At 41.8% G+C, this 21,836-nt stretch overlaps 1 protein-coding gene across 4 annotated transcripts in view; it reads right to left on the bottom strand.

Annotated features, from left to right (window-relative positions):
* Window positions 1-21,836, bottom strand: part of LOC585875 (protein unc-13 homolog D) — a 46,079-nt gene that overhangs the window by 7,383 nt on the left and 16,860 nt on the right. For all 4 annotated transcript variants that reach the window (XM_030984824.1, XM_030984827.1, XM_030984825.1 and 1 more), the window contains exons 8-23: window positions 21,391-21,580; window positions 20,535-20,579; window positions 19,678-19,758; window positions 18,663-18,747; window positions 17,666-17,767; window positions 13,588-13,784; window positions 12,401-12,518; window positions 11,480-11,604; window positions 10,251-10,341; window positions 5,074-5,343; window positions 4,105-4,235; window positions 2,935-3,058; window positions 2,195-2,263; window positions 1,818-1,892; window positions 1,010-1,111; window positions 211-495 (exon numbers count right to left, since the gene is read on the bottom strand). In XM_030984824.1, the coding sequence (XP_030840684.1) occupies window positions 211-495; window positions 1,010-1,111; window positions 1,818-1,892; window positions 2,195-2,263; window positions 2,935-3,058; window positions 4,105-4,235; window positions 5,074-5,343; window positions 10,251-10,341; window positions 11,480-11,604; window positions 12,401-12,518; window positions 13,588-13,784; window positions 17,666-17,767; window positions 18,663-18,747; window positions 19,678-19,758; window positions 20,535-20,579; window positions 21,391-21,580 (2,090 nt within the window). The remainder of the gene's footprint in view (window positions 1-210; window positions 496-1,009; window positions 1,112-1,817; window positions 1,893-2,194; window positions 2,264-2,934; window positions 3,059-4,104; window positions 4,236-5,073; window positions 5,344-10,250; window positions 10,342-11,479; window positions 11,605-12,400; window positions 12,519-13,587; window positions 13,785-17,665; window positions 17,768-18,662; window positions 18,748-19,677; window positions 19,759-20,534; window positions 20,580-21,390; window positions 21,581-21,836) is intronic.

Here is a 21,836-nt window from a genome sequence, read left to right as displayed (position 1 = left end):
CAGAACAAGAAACATGTCAAAACTCACTATTGAGTATACCAGAGATAAATATCTGTGTAAAATTATAACATCAATGGGATAGTTGGGCAGATATTATGCACACAAATTTTTTAAGATGAAAGGTGACCGAGTGTGTTCAACTAAAAGTTGCAATTCGTTATAAACCAATGGTTCAAAATTTGGGACCAATCAATATTTTCTAGAACTCACATCATCAAGGTTGGACTCAGGTGGAGCGGACATGAGGGGTGCCGTGTACTTCCTGAAGTCCGGCTCCATCTTCTGACCAACGTGTCTGACCACCTTACCGATCACATTCAGCATGTCCTCGTCCGCACTGGCCAGCATGGTATGAAGGGTCAGTCCGCACTGCTCTGACCCCACTGACCCGTGCTCGATGAGGAGACCGTCGAGCACGCGCTCAAAGTCGAGCTGGACGGGGAGGCTGGAGAGGTAGCGCCGGACCTGCTCGATGTTGTTGACTGCTATGCAGAGCTGGTAGAAAAGTGGTGATATTGTTAAAGATACTCATGCTTGGGTGTATGTTCATGAACTTGGCGAAGACTGAGCCAACGGGTATTACGCTCCCGTACGGACATACACATAAAGGGACACTAGTATGCACGGGAGCGTAATACCTGTTGGTTCAGTGTGCTACCCTCTATATACCCAAGCTTGAACAACTTTAATAATTATAATGATAACAATATTTGGATATATCATATCAGTCAGACTGCATAGTCATACCACCCTGTAAGTCAGGGCATGATAGTTCAAACCATATGTCGCTTTATATTGGTTGACCTCTTGTCGTCACAGATGTAACTAGTGTAAACAAACGTTATGTATATATGTAATATATTATGTAAACTTCATTGAAAATTTATTTATATGGAATTGCATGTTTTTTATTCAATGTGTTGCACCAATATTTTATACAAAGATGGTATTGAATTGAATAAAATGAAATGATTCAAATAAAGTGAATTGAATATCAGAGGGCATTTACCTGGTCTGTAACGTCAAACCGACCCTCATCATCATAGAACTTGTTCTCATTCAGCTTTCTGTGGATGATGTTTGCATAATCTACAGCTCCCTGACGAATATCCTGTCAATAGAGTGATAATGGCATACTAGGCTTACCATATGTCAAACGTTAGAGTGGCTCTTGACAATCATTCCACTTTTTCTGGTTTGGCGAATAACTTTTGATTTACAGTATTAACAATTATACCGAATAAATGAATAGAAAAGGAAAAAGTTTCTGTCCACCTTGCGTCCATTTTTGTTGGATGACAATATTGCGTTTGATGCCAGGAGTTTTCAAAAGGAAAATAATCCTTACCACCCTTAAATTGGTAACACATTGGAGGGGTCAAAATAATTGCTTTTAAATCAAAATTGGCTTTTTCTGAGATATCAAATTTTATTTGAACAATGTTCCAATAAAAAAATATTATTGTTGCTAATTTGATGAACAACATGTGATCAATTTAGGCCTCTAAATAAATTCATGTCCTGAATGGGTTAATATTAACAAATGAGTACATATGAAAATAAGGCTGCATATTGTTCTGGCAGATATAAATGACAGCTCAAAGTGTCATTTTTATCAGTATATCCACTCACAGTATTACAAATCTGGTAAAAGTATTTAACATGAACAGTATAATCGTTCATACTTTTTTTTAAAGGTCAGCACTCATGGCTATTAAAGTATACAAACATGTTTAAAATTTCATACAAAGAGCGATCAAGATTAACTGCGGTTTTAAAGCCCCAAAGATAAACGTTTATCCAAAGTCAATGCTTACATCTGTAACCTTGGCAACAAAAACGTATGCTCCATTTTTATCTGGCCAGTTCAGCTTGGTCCAGAATTCCTTGATCTGCATAGGACAAAGAAAGCAAACAGAGGCATGTTGTCATGGTTGATACATGGACAAAAGTGTACTACATACATGTACATATATAGCTGACGTGCGTTCGGCAGTGTCAGCTTTGTGGCAAATTTTTATTTATAAAATTCATGAAACCCTATAACAAAACTAAAACACAATTTCAACTCAAGGCCTTATCCCACTCTCGTTGATAAAATAAAAAACCAAGAAATTGCCAGATCACCTTCATGACAGGAAGTCCTGCATACCGAAATCCATCAAATGAAAAGAAATCAGAAACATAGCATTACCTGAACAAAAGTAGTTGTGGCATCTACTGCTGATGAACTGTGCTTCACCATAGAGTCTACAAGCCTCACCTGTCATCCAGAAACAAAAGAGGATAATGTGTGACGCAAAGAAATACTTTTCGTAAAAATGAGAAAGTGCTAAAACAAATACTGGTACATTTGAGAGGTAAATTAATTGTCAGCTCAGAAGGTACTATCATGTAATAATATCTCACTAGGTAGAAACTATTAAGCCTGTCTGTACTAGTTTGGCCAGGAGGGATTAGACCACCCAGCAAGGTCACTGACAGGTGGCTATCTCATCAACTCAGCTCTCAATGAACATAAGAAAAAGAGGTTCATGGGGGACCAACAGGCACCGTTTTGGCATTGTTTTCTATATAGAGGGAGCAAGTAGCTACATACAGGTAGTACAGTGGGGCTTTAAAGAGTTTCAGCAATTTTCAGGATAAAATTAACACAATCTTACGTCATTCTAAAAGGAAGGGTCACCTCTTCAGGAAAACCACTTGTCTTCATTGACCACTGCTCCACAGACTTTTGAACAATAATAAGTGTGTGAAACCTATCCTATCCACTTGCACAACTTTCTGTGTACTCGATATTACCCTGTTCTTATTCGTAGTGTGCCTACCGGTATGTTAATATATCATAGTTTCTGAAACCTATCTTATCCACTTGCACATCCTTTCTCTGTACTTATAATTTAAGTACCAGTATGCCAAGAGCTTGTAACCCACCTCATCAACTTCCACAGCCTTCTGTATGCGTGCTCTGGCCTTGCTCCTCGCGAGCTCAAACCACTGCTCTACAGACTTCTTGAAAACCATGTGATAGTTCTTGGTCTCCAAGTCTGAACGATACCTGTAAGAGGCAAGGTGAGGTGTGATCATCATTGTGAAGGTTTTCGTTAGTATTTAGTTGAACAAAAGTACTTCTTGTGCTATTAATGCTATACAGAGTCATATATTTTGAGATACATGTATACATACAAAATATATGCACATACACAAAAAGCCTACACACATACAAATCTGAATGTGTTTCGTAGGTTATTTATTGCATAGACCCACATCATTACTTTGAATTCTCTCTAATGGAAGAGTCTGATATTGGTCTGTACAATTTTGTCAAGATTTAAATCATTTATGTCAGAAGTGTTTAATATCTAAAAAAGAACCCTTTTGTACAATTTGCTTGGCTATAAATGCTTCAATACACAAATGCACCCCACGCCCTCCCAAGCATACAATCACTATCCCTTCAGAAACAGCATGAAGGCAGAAAGATAAATTCATATAAACACTCTTATCAATATGTGCATCAGGTACATTGTACTCTATGGGGGGGGGGGGGTAAATAACTTCACAAATACCCTTGCTATAATACAAAATGGAAACCACTAATTAAATTGCATTGCTCAGACTATCTACCAATCTATCTTTCAACCTATCTATCTATCTATCTATCTATCTTTCTATCTGTCTATCTATCTATCTGTCTGTCTGTCTACCTATCTATATTTCTATCTATCTACATTGTAATCTACTTGTAAAATGACGCCTGGCTGGAATGCTCCCCGGGGAGTGGAGAATGTGCATACATTGTGTGCGGGTAAGCCTGAATCCGATGACCGAGGTAATAATATATATTTGTAAAGCGCTTTGAAAGGGCCTTTCGGTCATGAAAACCACTATATAAAAACTAGCTATTATCATTATTATTATGGATCTTGAGAAACAGGTCCTCCTTAACTTTCTGTTTGTATATAAAAAGGAAATCATGCATGGGTCATTTTTTATTTATTTATTTCCTGTTTTGTTCTGTTTGAAAAAGTACAAGTACGGATTGTATTGAACATGTATTTGGCTTAAGGGGCATATCAGAAGATTCAAGTAGACAAGACTTACGATCTATCTGCCGCTGTATGGAAGCCCCTGACAGCCAGGAAGAGTGAGAACAGAGCAATGGCCGTCTGGTGGCTGTCATTCCGGGAAAGCTTCCCCACCCTGGATACAACATCTTTGATCTCAGCCATGATCTATTTTAAAGGGGATGTGAGGAATTGTCAGAAGATATAAACACAAATACACAACTTGTATCGCCTAACAAAGAAGAAAACCTGGCAAGCTTAAAAGGACTTGGTAACATTGTTCAGAACTTCAGATGAGAGAAAATGATACTAAGGTAGTGGCTTCAATGCTTCAATTCTTCCAACTATAGTATTACAATTTAATTACATTTTAGGTTAATTTAAATAGTTACAAAGCAATGAATTGGCTCTATAAAACCATTCCAGACATTTAAGTGTTATGTCTTATTTCCATGGAAAAACGGTTGGGAAAATTCAAAAATACTTGGGAGAATTTACTGTAAGGAGGGTGTTGCATAGTGACGCCTTCAAAGAAAACCATAAATATCTTTGTGGTTTGAGAATTTTTAAAGGATTTGTTGCATGTTAGAGGGTTAGTACAGTAGAACGAATATAATAAGTTACATTTCATGCAAAAATTATGCATTTTTTCATCAACCTTTAACAATGTTACCATGTCACTTTTAGCCTATGGGGCTAAGAGAAATCAGTTCAATTCAATTCAATGTATTAATCAAGATGAAAAGTTGAAAAGAAGACTACGGTGTTAATTTTTTTCATCAATGAGGGAAAGCTTAATGAGGTAGGACATGTATGTTAAAGCAAACTGATGCGCTTGGAGTAGGTGAAATGGAAACAAAATTAAATCAAAACAATTATTAGATATTGGCCGCTTCTGTTTGTTTTTGAATTTCACAATATCATTACCTAAACGTAGTAGCATTGTAGATTTTTAGAAGAATAGAATGCAATCTGAAATTAATTTTTTTAAGGGAAAAATATTTACCTTTTCAGCTAGTTCTGTATGTATAAGCATGGTGAAATCAATATCGAAGGCCTTCTTATAAATGATAGATGGCTGTCTGATCTGGACTTTAACATGGTTGATCATATTCTCAATGAGATTGACTAGGATGGCTACTTTCTTGGATTCCTCCGTCTCCTCTCCGTCATCGCCTTCGAAGTCTTCATCGTCTTGGAAGAGGATGTTCTTCTTGGCTTCATGGACCTCCTCGCATAGCAGGATTTGCTTCTCACACCAATCTTTGGTGCTTGTCTAGAAAGACAGACAATAACAAATGTACAAAATTAATGATAATGACAATGGTGGTGATGATAATGATGACAGTGATGATAATGTGTTAGAGGGAGGGTGAGGGTGATGGTGAGGGTGATGGTGATGGTGAGGGTGATGGTAATGGTGAGGGTGAGGGTTAGAGGAAGGAAGAGGGTTAAAGGGAGGGTAAGGGTTAGAGGGAGGGTGAGGGTGATGGTGAGGGTGAGGGTGATGATGAGGGTGATGGTAATGGTGAGGGTGAGGGTTAGAGGAAGGGAGAGGGTGAAAGGGAGGGTGATGGTGAGGGTGAGGGTGATGGTGAGGGTGAGGGTAATGGTGAGGACGATGGTGAGGGTGAGGGTAATGGTGAGGGTGAGGGTAATGGTGAGGACGATGGTGAGGGTGAGGGTGATGGTGAGGGTGAGGGTGAGGGTAATGGTGATGGTGAGGGTGAGGGTGATGGTGAGGGTGAGAGTGATGGTGAGGGTGAGGGTGATGGTGAGGACGATGGTGAGGGTGAGGGTGATGGTGAGGGTGAGGGTGAGGGTGATGGTGAGGGTGAGGGTGAGGGTGATGGTGATGGTGAGGGTGAGGGTAATGGTGATGGTGAGGGTGAGGGTGATGGTGAGGGTAATGGTGATGGTGAGGGTGAGGGTAATGGTGATGGTGAGGGTGAGGGTAATGGTGATGGTGAGGGTGAGGGTGATGGTGAGGGTGAGGGTAATGGTGAGGGTGAGGGTAATGGTGAGGACGATGGTGAGGGTGAGGGTGATGGTGAGGGTGAGGGTGAGGGTAATGGTGATGGTGAGGGTGAGGGTGATGGTGAGGGTGAGGGTGATGGTGAGGGTGAGGGTAATGGTGAGGACGATGGTGAGGGTGAGGGTGATGGTGAGGGTGAGGGTGATGGTGAGGGTGAGGGTGATGGTGAGGGTGAGGGTAATGGTGAGGACGATGGTGAGGGTGAGGGTGATGGTGAGGGTGAGGGTGAGGGTGATGGTGATGGTGAGGGTGAGGGTGATGGTGAGGGTGATGGTGAGGGTGAGGGTGAGGGTGATGGTGATGGTGAGGGTGAGGGTAATGGTGAGGACGATGGTGAGGGTAATGGTGAGGACAATGGTGAGGGTGAGGGTGATGGTGAGGGTGAGGGTGATGGTGAGGGTGAGGGTGATGGTGAGGGTGAGGGTAATGGTGAGGACGATGGTGAGGGTGAGGGTGATGGTGAGGGTGAGTATGAGGGTGATGGTGATGGTGATGGTGAGGGTGAGGGTGATGGTGAGGGTAATGGTGAGGGTGAGGGTAATGGTGAGGACGATGGTGAGGGTGAGGGTGATGGTGAGGGTGAGGGTGAGGGTGATGGTGATGGTGAGGGTGAGGGTGATGGTGAGGACGATGGTGAGGGTGATGGTGAGGGTGAGGGTGAGGGTGATGGTGATGGTGAGGGTGAGGGTGATGGTGAGGGTAATGGTGAGGACGATGGTAATGGTGAGGAGGATGGTGAGGGTGAGGGTGATGGTGAGGGTGAGGGTGATGGTGAGGGTGAGGGTAATGGTGAGGACGATGGTGAGGGTGAGGGTGATGGTGAGGGTGAGGGTGAGGGTGATGGTGATGGTGAGGGTGAGGGTGATGGTGAGGGTGAGGGTGATGGTGAGGACGATGGTGAGGGTGATGGTGAGGGTGTGGGTGATGGTGAGGGTGAGGGTGAGGGTGATGGTGAGGGTGAGGGTAATGGTGAGGGTGATGGTGAGGGTGGTGGTGAGGGTGATGGTGAGGGTGAGGGTGATGGTGAGGGTGGTGGTGAGGGTGATGGTGAGGGTGAGGGTGATGGTGAGGACGATGGTGTGGGTGATGGTGAGGGTGATGGTGAGGGTAATGGTGAGGGTGAGGGTAATGGTGAGGACGATGGTGAGGGTGAGGGTGAGGGTGAGGGTGAGGGTAATGGTGATGGTGAGGGTGAGGGTGATGGTGAGGGTGAGGGTGATGGTGAGGACGATGGTGAGGGTGATGGTGAGGGTGTGGGTGATGGTGAGGGTGAGGGTGAGGGTGATGGTGAGGGTGAGGGTGGTGGTGAGGGTGATGGTGAGGGTGAGGGTAATGGTGAGGGTGAGGGTGAGGGTGATGGTGAGGACGATGGTGAGGACGATGGTGAGGGTGAGGGTGATGGTGAGGGTGAGGGTGAGGGTGATGGTGAGGACGATGGTGAGGGTGAGGGTGATGGTGAGGGTGAGGGTGAGGGTGATGGTGAGGGTGATGGTGAGGACAATGGTGAGGGTGAGGGTGATGGTGAGGGTGAGGGTGATGGTGAGGGTGGTGGTGAGGGTGGTGGTGAGGGTGATGGTGAGGGTGAGGTTAATGGTGAGGGTGAGGGTGAGGGTGATGGTGAGGACGATGGTGAGGACGATGGTGAGGGTGAGGGTGATGGTGAGGGTGAGGGTGAGGGTGATGGTGAGGACGATGGTGAGGGTGAGGGTGATGGTGAGGGTGAGGGTGAGGGTGACGGTGAGGGTGATGGTGAGGACAATGGTGAGGGTGAGGGTGATGGTGAGGGTGAGGGTGAGGGTGATGGTGAGGGTGAGGGTGAGGGTAATGGTGATGGTGAGGGTGAGGGTGATGGTGAGGGTGAGGGTGATGGTGAGGGTGAGGGTAATGGTGAGGACGATGGTGAGGGTGAGGGTGATGGTGAGGGTGAGGGTGATGGTGAGGGTGAGGGTGATGGTGAGGGTGAGGGTAATGGTGAGGACGATGGTGAGGGTGAGGGTGATGGTGAGGGTGAGGGTGAGGGTGATGGTGATGGTGAGGGTGAGGGTGATGGTGAGGGTGATGGTGAGGGTGAGGGTGAGGGTGATGGTGATGGTGAGGGTGAGGGTAATGGTGAGGACGATGGTGAGGGTAATGGTGAGGACAATGGTGAGGGTGAGGGTGATGGTGAGGGTGAGGGTGATGGTGAGGGTGAGGGTGATGGTGAGGGTGAGGGTAATGGTGAGGACGATGGTGAGGGTGAGGGTGATGGTGAGGGTGAGTATGAGGGTGATGGTGATGGTGATGGTGAGGGTGAGGGTGATGGTGAGGGTAATGGTGAGGGTGAGGGTAATGGTGAGGACGATGGTGAGGGTGAGGGTGATGGTGAGGGTGAGGGTGAGGGTGATGGTGATGGTGAGGGTGAGGGTGATGGTGAGGACGATGGTGAGGGTGATGGTGAGGGTGAGGGTGAGGGTGATGGTGATGGTGAGGGTGAGGGTGATGGTGAGGGTAATGGTGAGGACGATGGTAATGGTGAGGAGGATGGTGAGGGTGAGGGTGATGGTGAGGGTGAGGGTGATGGTGAGGGTGAGGGTAATGGTGAGGACGATGGTGAGGGTGAGGGTGATGGTGAGGGTGAGGGTGAGGGTGATGGTGATGGTGAGGGTGAGGGTGATGGTGAGGGTGAGGGTGATGGTGAGGACGATGGTGAGGGTGATGGTGAGGGTGTGGGTGATGGTGAGGGTGAGGGTGAGGGTGATGGTGAGGGTGAGGGTAATGGTGAGGGTGATGGTGAGGGTGGTGGTGAGGGTGATGGTGAGGGTGAGGGTGATGGTGAGGGTGGTGGTGAGGGTGATGGTGAGGGTGAGGGTGATGGTGAGGACGATGGTGTGGGTGATGGTGAGGGTGAGGGTGAGGGTGATGGTGAGGGTAATGGTGAGGGTGAGGGTAATGGTGAGGACGATGGTGAGGGTGAGGGTGAGGGTGAGGGTGAGGGTAATGGTGATGGTGAGGGTGAGGGTGATGGTGAGGGTGAGGGTGATGGTGAGGACGATGGTGAGGGTGATGGTGAGGGTGTGGGTGATGGTGAGGGTGAGGGTGAGGGTGATGGTGAGGGTGAGGGTGGTGGTGAGGGTGATGGTGAGGGTGAGGGTAATGGTGAGGGTGAGGGTGAGGGTGATGGTGAGGACGATGGTGAGGACGATGGTGAGGGTGAGGGTGATGGTGAGGGTGAGGGTGAGGGTGATGGTGAGGACGATGGTGAGGGTGAGGGTGATGGTGAGGGTGAGGGTGAGGGTGATGGTGAGGGTGATGGTGAGGACAATGGTGAGGGTGAGGGTGATGGTGAGGGTGAGGGTGATGGTGAGGGTGGTGGTGAGGGTGGTGGTGAGGGTGATGGTGAGGGTGAGGTTAATGGTGAGGGTGAGGGTGAGGGTGATGGTGAGGACGATGGTGAGGACGATGGTGAGGGTGAGGGTGATGGTGAGGGTGAGGGTGAGGGTGATGGTGAGGACGATGGTGAGGGTGAGGGTGATGGTGAGGGTGAGGGTGAGGGTGACGGTGAGGGTGATGGTGAGGACAATGGTGAGGGTGAGGGTGATGGTGAGGGTGAGGGTGAGGGTGATGGTGAGGACGATGGTCATGACGATGGTGAGGGTGAGGGTGATGGTGAGGACGATGGTGAGGGTGAGGGTGATGGTGAGGGTGTGGGTGAGGGTGAGGGTGAGGGTGAGGGTGATGGTGAGGGTAATGGTGAGGGTAAGGACGATGGTGAGGGTGAGGGTGATGGTGAAGGTGTGGGTGGTGGTGAGGGTGATGGTGAGGGTGATGGTGATGGTGAGGGTAATGGTGAGGGTGATGGTGAGGGTGATGGTGAGGACGATGGTGAGGGCGAGGGTAATGGTGAGGGTGTGGGTGATGGTGAGGGTGATGGTGAGGGTGATGGTGATGGTGAGGGTAATGGTGAGGGTGATGGTGAGGGTGACGGTAATAGCCATGGTGGGTGTGGTGGGGGTGGTAATGGTGGTGGTATATACGATAAGGGGGGGTAGTGATGATTTTTACTTAGATGATTGTGATGATAATAAGTTCATTGTTATCACAATAATCGTAACATCATGATTAAACATGTGGTATTATAGTGATGATAATGTGGATGAGAAGGAACTCACCTTAATAGCATCTGTGATGAGGTCTTTCACATTCTCCTTAAAAATACCCCAGGACAGCTTCTCACTTAGCTGCTTGATCAGAACCATGCATCTATGTAAATGGTGATGTAAGAAAAGTCATAGTGAATTGACAGAGGTGAAAACGGAATGTTGCTATTCAGATAGTCCAAATGGGCAATTAGTCATCAAGAGATGATTGGTACTACACAATCAGAGAATAGTAGTAAAAAGACCTACTACAGTTTTTTGTCATGCAATCATCAAAGAATATCACAAGAATGAACGTTAAGTAGACAGTTCTGTATATATTGTCAGATTTCAGCTTTCTGTTCATTCTTGCAATTCTTGAAGTTTTATACTCCGATTAATGCAAGACCAAAATCCTTAGCACTGCTGTTCTCAAATGAGTCATCAATTAGTAAATCAGAATAGGTTCTCTCTTATCTGTTTGATAATTACAATGCATCTATGCAAATGAGATACAAAGTGCACAACAAGATTCATAATTAACTGCAAAATCTGAAAACTAGAATGGTACATCTTCTTAATGATAGGCAAAGTATTTCCCTAAATATATAAATCTGTACAATGGTTCGATGGCCACAAATAGAAATGAAAAGCACACTCTGCAATCAAAAAGTGAACACAGGTTCTCAATAGAATTTTTTTTAATGTGTAAAGCTTCAAGTAATGTCATAATAAACAAGGGTTCGATTGCATTTCAAATATTTACATCACATGGAATTTGCATGTATCATGATGGGACACTAAGACATCATCTCCACCACCATCATAACCATCATCATCATCATCATCATCATCATCATCACCACAACCAGCACCATCATCATCATCATCATCATCATCATCATCATCATTACTATCACCACCACCACCAACATCATCATTATCATCATCACCACCATCTTTACCACCATCACCACCTCTACTACCACCACCATCATAATCAACATCATCATCATCATCATCATCATCATCATCACCACCACCACCATCACAACCACCACCACCACCACCACCACCACCATCATAATCAACATCATCATCATCATCATCATCATCATCATCATCATCATCACCACCACCACCACCACCACCACCACCATCATCATCATCATCATCATCATCACCACCACCACCACCACCACCACAACCATCATCATCATCATGTTGTAGCATCACAGACGATTCATAGATTGAAAGATTACCTGAGGAGAAGATGAAGTTGTAGGACGGCCTGGGTGTCTCTGAATGGGAAAGCTTCATGTTGCTTCTGTAACATCCTCATAGAATGTTCTACAAACTCACTGCAAGACTTGTGAAGATATGTCACCTGGACAGATAAATGAAACATAACTTGCCAAAAAATGCAGTATAAAGATAGTACAGACACAGAAAAGTTCTCTTTCTTCCATTTTATCTAATCTCCTTAGAATATTACTCCCTCTTTTTTTTTCTCAAACACGTACATTACAGAGTGCAGTATATCCAGCACTGTTTGCCCTTTAGATGTCTAATTATATTGCACAGACACTTTCAATCACATTTACATATTTGTAATAATGCACATGTACACACAATAATAGAAAAAATACATCAGACAAATGTTTAAAAGAAAATCAAAAGTGTATTGACACAATGATCACTCTAATACATGCACTGTATATGTTAGAAGAACTATTTTCCTACTTTTTAACAGTTTAAAGATCAAGTTAAGTTCTGGTCATGTGATTTTCATTAATCATGTAGTATACAAAAATGAGTGTATACTGTGAGGTTTTGGAATGATCGAAATGACCAGAAATTTACTTAATCTTGACTGTAATCTTAATACATTGCAAACTTAATGTACACCACATAAAACATCACAAACAGGTGGCATGGAAATTTGGTACACACTTTCCAGCTAAATATAAAATATTAGATAATTTGAAGAGCAATACTTCATGGGGAGATTTCTCCTATGACATTCATACAAACTGAAGGAGAAAATTAATAAATTGCTGTTCATCTTTACTAGAACTCAACCTTCTCTTTTAGTGAGATTATCCCAACTTTCACATTACTTAGATATTACACATACACACTGTACATGAGATCAAAGCATGTAAAGGGTTAATTCTACTTACCATTTGTTCATCTGGAGGGCCCTTATCCCAGAGATTAGTTATGCCTGTGATGATGGAGAGCATCACATTGAGATCTAGACGAGGCAACACACACTGCTGACTGTATGCTATCCACTGGCTGTATTAAGAGAATGTGTAACATAGCATTAGTGAATAGGGGCATTGAAAACTCAAGTACAACTTCGGCGTATACACTTGACTAATGTGGAAGTAGGCAACACACTACTGACTCAGTGACTGTATGCTATCCACTGGCTGTATTAAGAGAATGAGTGATACATGACCATCAAATAACATGTAGGTAAGATGCACTGTAGAAAAGATTACTGTATTTGCCGGCGTAAAGGCTGCACTTTTTCTTGGAAGAGAAAATATCAAAAAGTCGGGGTGCGGCCTTTACGGCGAAAGAGTAAAAAAAAAAAAAAATCAAGTCAAAACCAGCACGAATTTGCACATATATGGGACGACGAACGGTACAATAACTATACATATGGTACAGGACATTTCCACACATCTTACCGACAATTTTATCTTGCATTGTTGACATGAATACGAAAATAAATTGCTAAACCAACATTTGCCGATAGATCTTGATCTAAGTTTGTGCCAATGCATTGCAAAAGTAAAGGAAGGGACCATTATAACGGAGCTGCCGCGAAGCATCAATCCAAAGTCGCCATTTTGTTTTCCATTTCATGCAGTTTCACATTACACCGTACATTGTGGTAGGGGTATATATCGGACACCAAATCTGCCCGTGATCACTTTTTGAGCTAAACTTCCGGTAAATTATAAGAATATTTATGAATTTGGTATCTGTTAGTAAAAAAAAATAGTGTTTTAAGAGAAAATTACGATTATTTTGTTTTGTCTGTTTTGTTTTTTTCCGTTCGGGTGCGGCCTATGCGGCGATAAGGCCTTATCGCTGGCAAATACGGTACGTCTATATATTTCTCAGCGTTTTTGTCTTTGTATAATTAAACACAACTAAACATTTTTTTCATACAGACTTTCTTTAAGCATACAAACTATTAATAAAAACTCAAGTTTAGTTCATGTTTTTTTTTTAATTCCTGAGGCATCTTATTCTTTAGGCAGATTTACACAATATGCGAACCCTCTGATTTTATCAATATTAATACATGTACATTTGAAGGAGAAGAACAAGTTGTAGGAAGATGATTTACCTGGCAAGTTGGTAGATTTCTGGTAGCTGTTGTTGTTGAGCGAGTTGATGCAGGACTGCCCTGGGTGCTGGAGGAAGCTGACCACTCCATCGGTACTCTGTCATGGCGTTATCACACACCTCATGATGGGTGAAGTTATACCACAGGTACTGGTGAGCCGCCCCCATCGCCTCCGTGCTCGCCTTGGGCGCATCCTTCTGTGAACGAACAAATTAAGGAATCGTTTAACAATCGTACCGGCCGAGTCACACCAACGGGACAGACACCAGATCGGAAAATAATAATACATTATGTCTGTGGCTAAAAATCGGTCACTTTGGAGTGTGATCAAGGTATAAGAAGGCATTTTAAATTTTATTAAATTTTATTCCTCCTACAGCCGGCATTGCCTTCCGACCCATAGGAAAAATGAATGACTGTCCTTTCTGCAGCTTTTCTTGTTTAACATACTCCTTAGGCTTACTGTTTTAGAAGTCACCAAAATTCACCAAATAATTCAATTTCTTTTTATAAATATTAAGATAGTTAGGAAAAACAAAATGCACAATTAAAACATGGCTATTACATGTATATTTGAAAGTACTTTTCACCCTTTTCCCCCCCACCATCTTTAGCTAATCGGTCTTGAGAACCTCCATTCCTCTACATGCTCAGTGCATTCCCAGAGGCATCTCTATCTTGTTCATCATATCACCAAGTCTTTTCTTCTTCAACACATCCCTCGTTGGATTTATCCTTTTCTCAACAAACTTTGACAAGCATTTCATTAGCTATCTCCCCCTCACTAACTAAAACATGGTATTCAGACTAGCCAATATAAATCACTTCAAGTTTAAAAAAACAGTTTTCGTCTCTGATTTCCAAACACGTGAAACCATCAAAGTCACACTTCAACCCACAAAGTCTCACTTCAAATACTAGTAATCAAAACAATGACATAAAGTGCACAGACCCTCACTATGATCATGAGGACAAAGAAAAAAATCAGATGAACTTACACGCATCTACAGAAATAAAAAAGTTACTAAATCCAATCAAAGAAAACAAAAATCCAATATATTAAAGCAAAAAAGAAATAGACAAGTCAATAACAAAGCTGGCAAAGGATGTGGTGTGACCAAAAAATTGTTAACAGTTTGTTTTAGCAGAGTGATCAAAGAATTGAAAGCTCAAGCATTGACTCAGAATGTGATGGAAGAGAAGTCCACTTGTATAAATCAAACAAAACAGTGTAAATGTACATTACAGGAATGCCAGCTCCATCATTGTCCTACAGATTTGCAACTGTTTCAATGTCACTACACAACATCTAGTCTACAACAAATGCTTCATGCATTTCTGAAACTAATTCATTCTATACATCTGCACATGGAAACTGAAAGAAAAATACACTTATTGTTGAAAACACAAACACACATGAAATTCACTTTGCACAAGTGGAGCACAAGTGGCTATTGAAATAGAAGAGTGCCCCAGAGAAGAGTTGCAACTGATGTGAACAACCATACATGCACATGCACATGAACTTGCATGACTTGTATGCTCAAGACAATCATCACATCACAATCAATATCCATTGATATGTAATAGATCAGTTCACATACGTATTCATATTTCTTGCATGGCTCTAAAAACCAAAATTTACTAGTGATGTCTCAAAAGATTGTCAGAGGCTTGGCCAACATATCAACAGCTAATAATCAACTGTATTCAGATTAATGGGAGCTTTTGGAGAAGAAACATACAGTGATGTAAATGTGAACTGATCTCATTAAAATGGCACCCAAGGAGCATAATAAGTAAAATATATGGTAAATGGAAAAGGTGTTATTCAAATCTTGTGAACAAAAACAGAACATTCCACCAAAATTCTTTCAAACACTCTTAACTTACATAGACCTTGCTCTTCTTAAACTGAGAAAATTTATCGGATTCTTTCTTCTTGACTTTTTTCCGGCTTTCTTTGCTGTTCGTAGGATCGAATGAAGTTTTGGGTTCTTGCTTATTATCAAGAACTTCTTCATTCTAAGCAGAAGCATTGCAAAAATAGAAGAAGAATGAAGGAAAGATACCATAGACATGAACTCAAGAATGAATTGATGAAAACAGAGATAACTGGATGCAACTTCGACTGCGCGCAGTCGAAAATGATGCCTCTGTCATAGAGCAATTTTACAAACCAAAACAGAAGCAATTTTTCAAATTCAAGTTCAATTGTAATCCATTATCAGGTTCTCTTTGATCTTTGACCTCATGACCCCAAAATCTACTCAGTTCATTGGCTCTGCAAGATACATACATGTCTTGAGTTTGATGGTAATCCATCCATCAGTTCTAATGATAATGTGATCACGAGCTATTTTTGCATACATAATGAGCCCTGTGATCTTTGTCCTTTGACCTTGTAACCCCAAAATCTAATCAATTCATTGGCTCTGCAAATTACATACATGACCCGAGTTTGATGGTAATCCATCCATCAGTTCTAATGATAATGTGATCACGAGCTATTTTTGCATACATAATGAGCCCTGTGATCTTTGTCCTTTGACCTTGTAACCCCAAAATCTAATCAATTCATTGGCTCTGCAAATTACATACATGACCCGAGTTTGGCAGGAATCCCTCAATGGATTCTTGAGATAATGCGATCACAAGCTATTTTTGCATACATAATGAGCCCTTTGACCTTTGATCTTTTGACCCCAAAACATAATCAATTCATTGGCTCTGCAAGTTACATATATGACCAAAGTTTGGCAGGAATCCATCAGTCGGTTCTTGAGATAACGCGATCACGAGAAAGGGACGTACGTACGGACAACTGGACGGACGGACAACACGAAAACATAATGCCTCCAGCTACTTCGCATAAAAAGGTTGAAAACAAACAAAAGAGTATATTCATGCAAGAGTGAGTTTCCCAATCTATAATGATATTACCCAGTAAGCTAGAACAGAAATTGGGACATGAAGTTTAACAATTTTGCTTGTTATCCAAAACTTCTTCATTTCACATCATTTCACATTGATAAAGGTGGTGGAGATACATGTACAATCAGTGGCTTATCCAGGGGGGGGGGGGGGGGGCAGAGAATAAATTGCATAAGAATTTGTTTTTGTTTGATGTTCTAAAATACAAAAAATCAATGACAACATGTGTTTTAGGGATTAAAAAAGGCAAACTCCTGTTGCTCAGGAACATTTCTCTCATGCTTGTAAAATTTTTAAGATAAGTTTGGTTGGGAGAAGGGGAGGAGGGGGGAGGGTGGGGGGGCAAAATTGGATTGTTTGCCCTGGGTGCCTTAATATCTAGATATGCCACTGTGTACAAGGGACATGCAAATTGTCAATAAATATCAAAATGAAAAGAAAAAAAGGCTTACATGGTATCAAGTTAGACATTGACAACAAAATTAACATGCTGAAGTGACATCCACCAACACGACTGCTAAACTACTGGTATAGAATTTCATAAAACTGACACATAGCAGTAGGTTTCACTGTTATACAAATTGCCTTTTAACAATAAAAACATTCTTATTCAAAATGATGGGTAATGAATGGTATTAAAGATAAAGTTGAGTTCTGATCGTGCGATTGCATTGTGAAAGAAACGGTGTGGAATCAATCAGAAAAGGTTGATCATCTAGCATACATGTATGAGTATTTGTGTGTATTGCAAGGTTCTGAAATCATCAAAATGATAAGAAATTTGGCCAAGTCTTGGTAAAATTTCAAGCATTGTACACAGAAAGATGTATATGGGACAACACCAACACGTGTTGTAAAAATCCGTCCCAATTTTTACGATGTTACATGTATATGCCATATTTAGAATATGAAGCCATTTGAAGAGCAATGCTTTTCAGGGAACATGTTTCATCAGATGTTCTTTCACACTTGCATAATAACAATGACAACGCTCACAAATTATTTTCCATCTCTTCCCAGAACTCAACCTTCTCTTTAAGGTTTTTGTACCAGTAATTCTAATGAAGTATAAAAACCACATGATAGACTCAGTATGAATAGCAATGATATATTTTGTGATCTATGTTTTCTACACACACTGTACCTTGAGTGCTAGTTGTAATTTCAGTTTGAGCTCTCCTTCCACCTTACTCTTTCCCCGGCTTTGCAGAGGAAAAGAACAATCTAAACCTTGACTCGATATGGTCTGTAGAGGGAAGCAAACAGAAGAAAAAAAGTTTCATTCTATAGGGAGAGAACACCTTTATGACATGATGTAATCAAAAAATTAACCTAGCAAAATGATAACTGCATGGATGTACTGTATGCAACAATGATACTTACACATGTACACTACACACAACCACATACATGTAGCTGAATGCTAAACAAATCTGTTGCATAAGAAAACTAATTTTGTTCTCACATTTGTTTCCCTGAAGCTTGATGTGGTAGCCCAACATTAAACATACTAGAAAGAGATATATGAGTCTTTGAAAACAGTCCCCCAATAGAGTCATCTTCAAATTTGTCCAAAATTAAACATGTTGTAAATAAAAATATATGCTAGTCTTTGACAACAGACTCCCATTAGTATCATCTTCAAATTTGTTCAAAATTAAACATAGTGTAAATAAAAATGTATGCTAGTCTTTGACAACAGTCTCCCATTAGTATCATTTTCAAATTTGTCCTCTCTTGAAAGTTGTCTCTTCAATTTGTTTGGTTTTAACTAAAGTTGAACAACCTTTCTAAACCTTAACATGTTTCAATTCAACTACATGTATGGTGCCTACAATCAGATAACAAGCCTTCCACTCCATCTGGGGGGGGGGGGGGGTTCACAAAACTTGTCATCAGTGACAAATGACAGTTTTTGTTATAAGCTACTGAAATCCTTGCTTCTGATTGGTTATCGGCAGATTTGTCACTGATTTTAGTCACTTGTCATTGAAAAAAAGGCTTTGTGAATCGGTTCCCTGGACTCAAGTCTGTCGCCGCCCAGATATGTCCTACTGGTGTCAAAAATATTCTTACAGCTTGTACTACTTCTACTACGTATAGAATCTAATGGAAGGATGCTCAACATAGCATGTACTTACATTGAGTGGTATGGTGACCCATCCTAGGAAATCATCCAGGTTCTTTCCATCCTTCTTGGCCGATTGAGCTATCTCCTTGAAGAATCTATGAAGCAGAGCAAAACAAGACATAAATAAATATTGTAATGCCCATGTGGTCAATGTAATGCCTCCCAGGAAGAACAGGTAGTTTTTACTCCATATCATACATTTGTCCGTGGGTACGTGTGTGTTGTGTGGGTGGGTGTGTGTGTGTGTGTCTGTAATTTGGGATTTTACAGACAAACATCAATCAGATATGATTGTCTTGAACCTGGGTCTGCTGGGTCAGTTTGTAGGCAAAGACAGAGCTGACATTATCGCTATACCAACCCACATAGAGATTGGGTTATTTCATTTGTATGATTAAAATCATCTCTGAGTACATATTCTCAACATGTGGGATTTGAATCACATTTTCAGTCCAATGTCTATATCTGCATATCACATCTGTTTATCTTCAAAAGGGAGAAAAATATTGATGCAATACAACACAGAGTGGACAGTATAGATTGCTTTCTTTCCTTTCTTCACACATCTCTATATGATAGGAGACTTCACGCCACCTACATGTATCTAAACATGCCAAAAAGACAACAATTTCAAATGCAATTAAAGAACCACTTCTTTTTAAACTGCAAATTACTCCTGATTTGTCAAAATTATACAGCATGGTCTTCTGTGGAAAACTTTGTTTGAAACTGAAAAATCTCTGTTAGTGCCTCCCAGTAACTGTAAACACAATTAACTACAGTTAACTATAATTGAATTATTCATACCCCTTGTAAATTTGATATTTTGGAGGGTTTCACAAGGCTCTGTGTTAAAAAACAGAAATGTGAACCGTATTACACTCTATGAAGGTATGAAGAAGAAAAAACGCTGTGGTTTTGGCTGCATCATATCTGAACAAGCCATTATATGTACAGCATTCTCCTTAATTTCTCCTTTTTAATAGGAACCAAATATATTAATAAAAACTGTTACGTTTACATACCTTCCCATACCCTTCAGATTGGAAACATCGCATGCATTCTTCTTTATGAGTTGCCCTACTGATGAGTCCTCATCATGATCCCTGTATCATAAAGAGGAAAAAACATGAAAGATTTCACGAAGTTGATAATGATGTCAAGAAATAAACAAAAGCTGTGGGTCAATAACTGGTAAATTGAGGATTTATCAGAGGTTAGGTTACTGCATAAGTTGCAAGTCAAAATATACGATCAGTTGGTATCACCTTTTATTTACAATTTTGATGACATATACATGTACTCCTAAAATGAGGATTTCCTGACCTTTGTCGGTAAGCTAATTTTTTTCTTTTTCTGAACGAACAAAAAAATATTTTTCAATATCTTCATGATTTTACACCCAATTCAAAGTTAATGATGTCACTAGGTAAATTGTACGTTCTTATTTCCATTGGTGATGTCAGATTTTTTATAAATCTTACCGATTATATGAGATATGGAACTGTTGCAAATTAAGGTCATGCACAAACTATGGTCCCAACACCAGACATGCACATTCTGCACGTACATGTACAGAGGGGAAAATAATGGGGCATACATATTCAGCGGAAAGAGAGAGGGGGGAGAGAGAGGGGAGAAAGGGATAGAGAGAGGGGGAGAAAGAGATAGAGAGAGGGTGAGAAAGAGAGAGAGGGGAGAGAGAAAGAGAGGAAGGAGAAAGAGAGAGAGAGGGGAGATAGAGAGAGGGGGAGAAAGAGAGAGAGAGAGAGAGAGAGAGAGAGAGAGAGAGAGAGAGAGAGGAGAGAGAGGGGGTAGGGGGGGGGGGGGGGGGGGGGAGGGGGAGAGGGGGGTGGGGGAAGAAAGAATGAGTAGAACTTACCACACTTCAACCTGCAGCTGTTCATTGTTGACATCACCAACATCACTGCAGGGAAAGATTCATTCACAGATAAGAATATGGTTCATATACAGGTATAAAGTGCCTGTTATATAGATAAGATGCTACTTGTAAGAATTTATGACAAGAAGAAGAAAAAAACAATTGATGTTGTTATTTGTTGTTCTTAACTGTTTGCTGTAATTTGCTCACTTTGCAGTTGTTGTTGTTGTTGTTGTTGTTGATCCTAGTGTATATGTATTGCTGCATTCTTTTAGTTAGGATTGGGCATCTTTTTGGGGGATGCATTTGATTCTCCTTGCCATATACAGCATATTTTATACTTAGATCAAAAGATAGCCTCTTGGTGACACAATTGAGCTGTTCTGTTTGCACAGCATAATGCAACATAGTCTACCAACTATCCAACTATTCAACTATTCAACTCCTCAACAAAAAGGAGACAAGTTTTTTTTACTTAAAGAGCCTGAAAAGCGACATCTACAGGTTGATGTTGTTGTACAAGCCTGAAAATTAGCGGCCCTGAAAGAGGACATCCATGGTGATGATGGGCCGAAAGCTATATGAACATGTATGGGAAGCATATGAAACACCTTGTGTGTATGCAGAGCACACCTGAAGATGGCTTCACAAAACTTGTCATCAGTGACAAATGACAGTTTTTGTTATAAGCTACTGAAATCCTTGCTTCTGATTGGGGACCAACAGATTTGTCACTGATTTTTGTCATTTGTCATTTGTGAAACAACCCCCTGAAGATGGTTTCTATCAAAGTTCTATGCTACATGTAATGAGTAAGATCATGGCTAACAAAATGACTCCTGATGAGATAACTTACAATCTGAACTGCTCCCTCCAGGTCGGGCACAGGGTCTTCTCCTTGACCTCCGTGACACAGAGGGAGTCCTTGCTTGCGTGGTCGAGCAGGAGATCGTGCCTGGAGTGCGACATCTTGTGCTTTCCACCTTCCGACGTGTTCTCCCTCCACAGAGCGACAATGCCCAGAACACAGAATGGATCGCTCAGACCTGCAGTAGGCCAATGGGATCGAGTAAAACAAATAAACAATTAGATTTAGGGGATTAACGAAAGATAATATCATAGGATGGGTGAAGATAGAATAGTAGGAATGCCTCTTCGAGAATAAACTCAAATCCGACCCAGTTTATGAAAGATTAAATGATATTCTCCATCATTGAATTCTCATGGTAATGTACATGCATTTCTCATCATCATCATCTTATACTCTTTTTTGCTCAACAGGTGACTAAACAATTTTGCTGC

Source organism: Strongylocentrotus purpuratus, unplaced genomic scaffold, assembly GCF_000002235.5.
Source record: "Strongylocentrotus purpuratus isolate Spur 01 unplaced genomic scaffold, Spur_5.0 spur5_scaffold_14, whole genome shotgun sequence".
NCBI lineage: Eukaryota > Metazoa > Echinodermata > Echinoidea > Camarodonta > Strongylocentrotidae > Strongylocentrotus > Strongylocentrotus purpuratus.
This window is presented reverse-complemented; position numbering and strand designations above follow the sequence as displayed.